A 10,171-nucleotide genomic window follows, 5' to 3' on the forward strand; every position below is an offset into this window, starting at 1 on the left:
AACCTTAAAGTTAGTTTAGTAATATAAGTAAATATCAACTTAATTGCATGTAGAAAACAATCTAACTGCTGAAAATCAAACTACGAAGCAATGATATAAAATATAAATCATTTGGTAATATGTAAAAATAAATGGCATTTCAATATATATAAAGAGAAAAATGGAGAATATGCATATATAACAAACATTAAAGATGTGCATCTTTAAGATAGAAGTCTAAATTAAATAGAAATACATAGAAATATCATAATTTGAAAAATTGGCAAAACAACAGTATGGATTTTTCACAAGATAAACTGGAACAAGAAATGAGTATGTGGAAGTGTAATAGTCAGTGTTGCACACATACATAACAATATCCACACATTGCTATGATTAAAACATCAAGTACAATCCATTAAAAAGAACAGGAAATGGTAATGTGAATGATCCTGGCAAGGAGGAATGTATTCAAAAGGGAAAATTCTGCCCCCATCTTTAGCTATCAAACTATAGGAACACAGGATTCCTCCCCACTGGAATTTGCCCCCAAGAATCTCATGCTGGGAGAAGGAAAAGCTTGAGAGCCTGATGCCTGGCAGAAGGGCAGCTTGTGTCCAGAAAGAGGTGTCACCGGATGCTGACCACTTGTCAGCCCTCTTTGCTTGGGAGACAGAAGCTGAGGCAATGAAGCTGGATGGGACTGCACCACATGTTGACCAATTCTGCTTCGCTATGCACACTTCTTACCTCCATTAAATCTGACATAGGGGCTGGAGAGATGGCTTAGCACTTAAGAGCATTGATTGCTCTCACAGAAGACCTGGGTTCAATTCCCAGCACCATCACATGGCTGCAGCTTACAACCAACTGTAACTCTAGTTTCAGGGGCTCTGATGGCCTCTTCAGGCCTATATGATCATTGTATCCATATGGTGCATTTGTACACATGCAGGAAAAATATATATAAAATAAAAAGAAATAACTTTAAAAAATATGTAATCTGATTTGCGTGTCATGATCCCAAAGATGGACTTAGATGTCACTGAAGTCTTTGCTACTCTTTCCGATGTAGTCACATTGAATAAACCTTATTTCTCTGCTTCTCACTAATATTTTTTTAATTGGGCTACTGAGAATGGGTCTCTAAGCCTGACTCCTTAGAGATTCCAGGATCCCTAAACTCTCACAATAACAACTCCTCTAACCTTACAATTTGTATTAAAAACCAAACCAAAAATAAAACAAAAACAGAAAACAAGCGAACAACAAAAAACCCCTGTATGTTATATGAATGAAATGAAATCCATAAGATACTTTGGAAATCAAAAAAACATATTTTTATTTTGTGTATATGAATGTATTACTTGCATACATGTAAGTGTACCTATGTTGACAGCGCCCGCAGACATCAGAGGAGGCCATCAGATTCCCCTGGAACTGGAGTTACCTGTAGTTGTTAGCTGTAGTGTGTGCTAGGATTTGAACCTGTGTCCTCTGAAAAAACAGCCAGTGCTCTAAACCGCTGAGCCTAAGGAACTGCCATTGCCATTGCACTGGGTAATTTTGTATTTTATGTTTGTCCCAGTGTGAGTTACTATGTACAAAATCATTTCTTTATTGAGTTAAAAGAAAAAAAAAATAACATTGCTCCTGTACTAGTCTCTGAACTCCTATGCTGAATTCTCTAGCTAACAAATTAATACACACTAACCAGTTCTTCTTGCGAATTAAGAAAGACCAAAACAAACAAATAAATAGCAAAAGGAGGATGTGCTGGAAAAATGACTCAGAGGTGGAGGGTACATACTGCTCTTGTAGAGGACCTGAGTTCAATTCCTTGCATTGATATAGGGCTGCTCAGAACTGCCTACTCACTCCAGCTCCAACGGTGCCTGATGTCTCTGGCCCCCATGGGTACTTGCACTGACAGGCATATATCACATCTATACATAAACACATATACACACCCCAACACACACACACACACACACACACATAAACATGTAATTAAAAATAATAACACAAGTCATTTAAAAAAATAAGAAAGACAAAACATAATCAATGGCAGAGAGAAATTTATTCATTTATTTGCCAGATAATAAGAACATTTTTATGAACCAGTGATCATGACTATTTTGCTCAATAATCATTTCTGGATAATTTTCCTTATTGCATTTTTTACATCTTTGTTCCTCAGACTATAGATGAAAGGATTTAACATAGGACTCACAAAGATATAGAAAACAGCTACAATTTTGCTTTGCTCTACAGAGGTCTCAGAAGGGGACCTGAGATGCATGCAAAACAATGTTCCATAAAAAATCGTCACAGCCATCAGATGAGACCCACAGGTAGAGAAGGCCTTGCGCCTCCCCTCTGCAGTACGGATGCGCAGAATGGCTGTGAAAATGAAAATGTAGGAGATGAGGATGATGGTGAGAGAGCAGGTGAGGTTGGATCCAGCCACCACAAACATGGCAGTTTTTTTCACATAAGTATCTGAGCAGGCAAGGACCATGAGAGGTGGGTCTGCACAGTAGAAGTGATTGATCTCGTTGGGCCCACAGAAGGTTAATCGAAGCATCAGGATGGTCTGTATTAGACCATTTACAAAGCCATAAATGTACTGTACAGTCACGAGGGACAGGCAGACACCGCTAGACATTTTAATAGTGTATAACAAAGGCTTGCAGATGGCCATGTAGCGGTCATAAGCCATCACAGCAAGCATATAGTAGTCAGTGATGACCAGAGCAATGAAAAAGTGGAACTGAATCATGCAACCTATAAAGGAAATGGCTTTTCTCTTGGACAGAAAATTAACCAGCATCTGAGGAGCAACAGTGGTGGTATAACACAGATCTACAAAGGAGAGGTGGCTGAGAAAGAAGTACATGGGGGTGTGGAGTTTCAAGTCACTTCTGATTAAGAAAATCATGCTCAGGTTGCCAGTGACTGTGATGAGGTAGATGATCAAAAACAGCACGAAGAGCACAGGCTGCAGGTCTACGCGGTCTGTCAGGCCCAGCAGGATAAACTCCATCACTGCCGTGTAGTTTTTTTTTGACATTGTGTTGGCTTGGCTTCAAACGAGGTCTAAAATGAGGAAATTACAATGCGTATGATTATTGTTATAATACAGCTTCTCATTTCATGTGATATTATTTCTCCTTCCTTCAAACATGTAAAATGCATGTGGCATTAAGAAGTGGTCTAAGAAGTTTGTGGTTAATGTTTTAAACATCTGAATTCATAAGGCACTCTGTGTGTGTGTGTGTGTGTGTGTGTGTGTGTGTGTGTGTGTGTGTGTGTGTGTGTGACAGTCATACTGATTATAGTGGTTCAGCAAATTTTACAAAGCATTTCATATTTATTATTTACTTATTTTTTTGAGAGAGGTTTCTCTGTAGCCCAAGTTAACCTGGAGCTCACTATGTAGATCACCACTGGTCTCGCTTGATCTCACAGCAATCCATATGCCTCTGCCTCCCAAGTGCTAGATTAAGGGTATGTGCCATCACACCTGGCAGCATTTCATATTTTTATTTGCTTATTTTTTTAGATATTTATTTTTTAATTTTTAATTATGTGTATGTGTGAGTACCTACATGTGAGTATGTGCGCTCGAGTTCAGGTGCCCAAGGAGCACAGAGCTGGTAGAGCTCCTCAAGCTGGAGTTACAGGGGTTATGAGCTGCCTGCTGTGGGTGCTGTGAATTGAACTCGGGTCCTCTGAAAGAGAAATACAAGGTATGAAACACTGAGTCGTCTCTCTGGCCCGCATTTTATATTTTTAAAATGGTTATCTTTTGCAAGTGTTTGTATATTTACTCATTTATGTTGTTTTTGAATATACGGTTATAAAGATTTTTATTTTTTAGAAATGATAATCCTTTGTTCAGCAACACACCTTTGAATGTGGTTCATAAAATGTCAGCCATTGAAATCCTTCTCATTTCCTAAGTTAATGAACTTGGGAGAGTGAAACTTTACCTATCTTTCTGAATCCGGGAGAGCTTTTGAGCTTTCCCCTCATCTTTAAGTATTAATTCACTACCCCAATTCAGTCTACTTCATGAGGCCCTCAAACTATCAAGTGTTTCTTTCTTATTTTTCCATAAAAGTGAAAAAAAAAAAATGAGACCAGTCCTCAGTATGTAGCCCTGCCTGGCCTGGACCTTGCTGTGTAGCCAGGTTCACTTAAATCACAGAGATCTGCCTGCCTCTGCCTCCCAAGTGCTGGGATTAAAAGCATATGATGTAACATAAGGCCTGAAATTTATTTTTTGTATACACCATTCTGTAGTTTCAGAGATACTGCTCTATACATTGTAAAAAACAGAAATAATATACACTAGCCTCGTGTAGGAATTTTAAGTCTTAGTGGCATGTATAAACAAGCTTATAATCTCACTTGTTTTGCAAAATTTTTCTCTGGTAGAAAAGAAGTTGCTTTGGGGAAATACAATCAATACAAGTCATCTTAACTATGTATGTCTATAAAATATTCATGTATCCATACATATATATGTCACATACACAGAGACATTAAATTCTACACATATGATTGTGTACAGAGATTAAATGCTCATGAGTGAGCAGTGCTTAAAGGGAAAATAAAGTATGAAAATGTTTTGATAGTAGGAGGGGAAATAACAGAAAAGACAGAAACAAACTCTCAGGCTATAATGATTTGCTACATTTGAATCCCATTCTAACTCTTGCAGACATTTCCAATAATGCTAAAACTTGAATTAAATACAGGTTCCTTAAAGAATAAATTACATGTTCTTTATATCATGCTGAAATAATTATCATAATAAGTATTTATCTGAGACAGCACTGCAGATATCATGAAGTGCATCACCCAGTCTATTAGTTGCTTTTCTGTTGCTGTGATAGAAACACAGACCCAAGCAGTTTAGAGTAGGAAGAGATTAGAGCTTACGGTTCCAGGGGAATCACAGTCCAACATGGCAGGGAGGCATGGTGGCTGGAGGTGGCTGGAGCAGGAGCAGCAGAAGCTAAGCTCTCACATCATCATGGAGGCACAGGAAGCAAGAGAGCAACTGGAGATCTGGCAAGGCTTAAAAACTCTCTAATCCCATCCCCAGTGACTTGCTTCCTCTAGGATTGCCACACCCTCTAAAACCTCCCATAACCGTGCCATCATCTGGGGACAAAATGTCCAAATACTTGGAGCCTGTGGGGGACATTTTCATTCAAACCACCACACCCAGTATTTGTGCAGAATAAAAGTAAGCATTCTCCTTTGATGACATATATCCATATATGTACAGGTTGGTATCCTCATTGACATCCTAATTATTTTATGGTTTTCTTCTCTCTAGCTCATAATAATCCAACCTGACAAAAGTTTCCTTGTTTCAAAATATTTTACTATGTTATTTATTGAAAGGTTACACAAGATTCAAAATAATTACCATATTCATTCTAGTTTTACTGTAGGGAATGAGGCAATACAAACAGTGAGAAGTCACATAGTAATGATTTCCCTTTTACAAAAGAAATCACTAAAACAAAATATCTAGCAGTATCCCACATGTTTTTAGCCAGAAGATGAAACAGAGAAGTATTAACAAGAGAAAATAAGTGGTTCTTATGGTATCTCAACTTTAATACATGAGAAATTTTGAATAATAGCAAATATTCCCATATGAAGGGGCTATTTTAAAAAAACTTATTGAAATAGGTCACATAGTAACCTATTAACATTGCCATCAACTGATATTATGGTGAAAGATGCAGGCCTAGTTTAGAACACAATTCAATTTTATATCGTAAGTTCCTTAAGAACGGAGAGTGTGTCTGATCCATGGCCAAGGAAACCAAACGCAAATGATGTGAATGAGCACTTTGCTGCTAGAACCTGACAGTGATAATAAAAATGTTTCATTGAGCTAAATCCCTTTCTGTTATGTAAACACCTCTCTCCTGTATATATTTATGAAGGAGTACTTACTCTGGGAAGTGCAGCTGATCTTCAATAGTGACATTTACTAGGTCATTAAAGTTGAACTCAGCTCAATTTATTTTATCCATTAAGCTGAAATCCAAATTTTCAATGAAACATTGTTAATACTACCTGAGAAAGGAGAGTGATTTGACAACGACAGCTGTGAAGAAGGTGAGGACTTTATAGCATCAAGCTTTCACAGGACCAATTAACACTTGCAGTAAGTTATATTATGAATAACCCCTAGATTCCTGCTCTGAAAACCCTAAACCCATTGTCAGCAGAGTTTTGCCACCTGTACATAACCAAAGGGATTCAAACTTTGAAAGGGTAATGAAGCAATGCATTGTGAGGAATGTCTTCATTTCTGTTATCGCCATTGTTGTATGTTTGGATTTGGAGGTTAATAGTTCACAATATTGACTGAACATTTTGGAGTTCAGAAAATGCAGAAAGCTAGATTAACTTAATTTGAATTAGCTATGTACTGATTTTGAGGCCTGTAATGTGACTCTCAATAGAAATAATAATCAGTAAATGCACTCTGTACAGGGGCTAGTGAGATGGTTCAGCAGTTAAGAGCAGTGGCTGTTCTTGCAGAAGACCCGGGTTTGGTTCCCAGCACCCACATGGCAGCTTAACAACCATCTGTTACTTCAGTTCCAGGGGATTCGATGTTCTATTCTGACCTCCTTGGGAATTGCGTGACACAGGTGCACTTACATACATGTAGGCAATATACTCATACACATAAAATAAAACTAATAAAATATTTTTTAAAGTACTCTGTGCATTCACAGGTAAAGCACGTGTGCCATGGAGTCTCCCTTGGCCACTTCCATCCAGATGAGTTTATTCTCATATTTGTACTTACTTTTTCTTTTTTCTCCCTTGGAGCTATACACCCCTCCAGTACAGCTCCTTTGGTGTTTAATTTAAAGCTGACTACGGACAACAGGAGGAAACAGAGTCAGAGGTGGAGAGAATTGCAGAAACATTTATTTCTCACTCCCTTACCAACTGAGTATGAGCATGCTGAGGTACCTACACCCATCCAAGGAGAACTTCCTGGGTGTTGGCCAGGGTGATGATTATTTTCTGACGTGAGCCCCTGTGGCTTCAATTCCCTCTAAGGAAGTCTTTATTACCTATATTCTCATTGTTTTCATTAGATTCACTTAGGCTCAAGCATCTAAACAGAACCTGGTTTTATGCCCTGTCTCCAATCTAGACCAGGGTGCCACATGTTATTTATTTAATATATATTACAGTGAACCAAGAATAGTCACAACACTTATTTGTCACTTTGTTAAAGTTTTAGGATATTTCTGGAATCACTATTATTGAAATTTAGAAGGACCATTGAATCACTCTCCTTCTGGGTCCTAATTGGACTCACAGCTATGTAAGAGTTAAATGTTATAATTACTGTATTGCCAGCAAATTTAAGTTTGACCATGTTACTTAAACATGCTTTTTTATTCTGTCCCTCTCTGTTGACATTACCTGGATACAACAGAATGAGATAACTCTTGCCCCTCCTCTCTACTAGTCATGACAGCATGAATGAACCCAGAGGACATTATACTAATCAGTTGGGTAGAACGCACACCCTATGTGTTGTGAGAGAGTATACACATTTAATCTGCATGACATTGGGACAGAATCACCACTTTTTAGACTGAGTAACAATATGTTGTAGTTATATACCATTTAATTTCATTCAAATGTAAAATTTTGATAATGTATTTTAAGATAACTGTAGATTCATATCCAATATACTGAGGGACAGAGATTTCTTTACCAGTTTTTCCTAATGGTAACATCTTTTTAAAAATAAGTTTTTATTTATTACTTGAGAATTTCATACATGTAGAAATGTATTTTGATCATATGTGCCCCTCTTCGTTCATCCATTCACCAGCAGGTATGTGAGTTCTTTCCTACCTGTTGTCCATAAAAATTAACATGAAAATCAAAATTCTCATTTCAATATTATGAGACATACATCAATAAAGTAGGATTTCTAGAATATAGCATTTTTTTGAACAAGGGGTATACAGAACCCCTATATTAAGCTTTATCTACCCTGGGTTTAGGGACTCCAGGGGATGAACTTGTACTGAGAAACATCTGAGTCCACTTGACTTGATGGGCCTTAACATATATGACACAATGAATGCAATCCAGTGCTTGGGGGCTATATGGGGGTGCAACTGAGGGAAGGGGATAAAGATGATTAAGACGTTTTGTATGAAATGCACAAAAATTCAAACAAAATATACTTTAAAAATATTGGGGACTTCTGTGTATTTTTTAAAATATTCTATATTTTATTGTATTATTCATTTTATGTGTATGACTATCTTGCCTGTAGGTATGTAAGTGCACCCCTGTAGCGCCATACCCATGAAAGTCAGAAGATGGAGTCAGATTCCTTGGAACTGGAATTAAGGACCATTGTTCATCACCATGTGGGTGCCGGGAACTGAACTCTGGCCCTCTGGAAAAGCAGCCAGTGGTCTTAATCACTGGCCATCTTTCTGGATCCCAATCCATGCATTTTAAATAGCCACTATACTGTCCAATTCTCATCATGTACAAGGGTTGTAATTTCTCTAAACTCTTATTTATTTGTTATGCACCTAGGTAAATGGTCACTATTTAATTAAGAAGTTCCTACTTTCTTGAGGAAAGTATCAGCCAAATCTGCTGAAAGCATTAGGCCTATTACAGTCTTTGATGTTGCTAAGCCATATTATGGATACCTAATAAAAAAGCAATCTGACTCTTTGCATTCACTTTCAAGGCCAAGAACAGACCTAAACTGCTCAGAACCTATCCTTCAGAATTCTCTTGAAACTGTTTCTTAGCAAGGGTTTTGCTCATTTTTTTATTGAAACAATAGCTACACCACGAAACATGAGAATCACCCTTTTAATAGGAGAATGTTGCATTTTGATCCCAGACCTAGAATATCACTGGCACAACTATAAACAGGTAGTTCTCAATTTCTCATTGTTTACAGTGTGAAAAGAACTGTTCACAATACTTTGGATGTTTTGAAACATACATACACGTTTGTAAAACATGCATACACACATTTATATACTATATTGAGTGGAGAATAATGACAGGTCCTAAGGGATTAAGTCCATATGAGCAGGTCACAAGAGGAACACATGGCTCAAGGAGCTTGATTATATTACAAACAGAAACTTTTTATTTTCAAGGTTGGGTGAAAATCATTTGTGCAGAGTATGTCCATATTGTAAAAGTCATTCCTACCAAATTCCACCTGCCTACAGTTATCTAACAAAGCATTAGGGAAGGCTGTTAAATTACTCTAGCTATTGAAGGTTTAATTATCTATGCAGGGACCAAAGTCAGTAACATATTATCTTCAGGAGTTATAAAGAATGCTTCTTCTTATGAACCCAGGACCAGCTGCTCCAGGACCCATTATATTCCTTTGTTCAATTGTCCTTGAAGCATTCACCCTGTAGTTTGTCTGCTTAGCCTGGTGGTACTCTAGATTACTTGTTTGGGTTAGGAGCAATTGGTCACAGAACCATTACCAGAATGTAGTTCTGATATTTCTGCCAGGTACAGTGGGAATAAAAGACTCTCAGCTCTACTTCTATCCCTAGGCACATTCAAGCTTCGCTTCATGACTCCTTCCCCTGGATTACTCCATCATCTGATCATAGAGTTATCAGATGCAGAAGAAGGAGGGGTCAGAGTCTTCTTGCCATTTATCTGTCCAGTGTCCATCTATGCTACTTTATACTGACCTTTACACATATGAATAGGATGGTAAATGTAATATTTGATTGTGTTTGAACTATTAAGACATTCAGGGGAATAAATAACAATTATATAAAATATTCTCTAAGATGCTTAGATCATCAATTCAACTTCACAATGTGAATTTTTTTCCTTATGAAAGAAAGAAATGAGGCCAGAGTGAATGGAGGTGAGTTTGGGTAGCTTGGGTATTTCTTCTTTTTTCCTTTTCTTGTTCTGGATATTTTTTTAATTAAAATTTTTTTTTACAATTAAAGTTACAGTTTTAACAATATACAAAATATTACAGTAATTCAGATTTTTTGGCATAATGATTACAGATTTGATAAATACATTTTATATCTCATAATAGCGATGAAGATTATACAAAAGCTATTAAAACAATTATAAGAATAAATTCAATTGT

At 37.2% G+C, this 10,171-nt stretch overlaps 1 protein-coding gene across 1 annotated transcript; it reads right to left on the bottom strand.

Annotated features, from left to right (window-relative positions):
- Positions 1-2,128: 2,128 nt before the first annotated feature.
- LOC103736597 (olfactory receptor 1030-like) lies at positions 2,129-3,052 on the bottom strand. The gene has a single exon (XM_008836103.1). The coding sequence runs from the start codon at positions 3,050-3,052 to the stop codon at positions 2,129-2,131; it is 924 nt and encodes a 307-aa protein (XP_008834325.1).
- Between the last annotated feature and the right edge of the window lie 7,119 nt (positions 3,053-10,171).

The sequence above is a fragment of the Nannospalax galili genome, unplaced genomic scaffold (genome assembly GCF_000622305.1).
Source record: "Nannospalax galili isolate Female #2095 unplaced genomic scaffold, S.galili_v1.0 scaffold337, whole genome shotgun sequence".
NCBI classification, from domain to species: Eukaryota; Metazoa; Chordata; class Mammalia; order Rodentia; family Spalacidae; genus Nannospalax; species Nannospalax galili.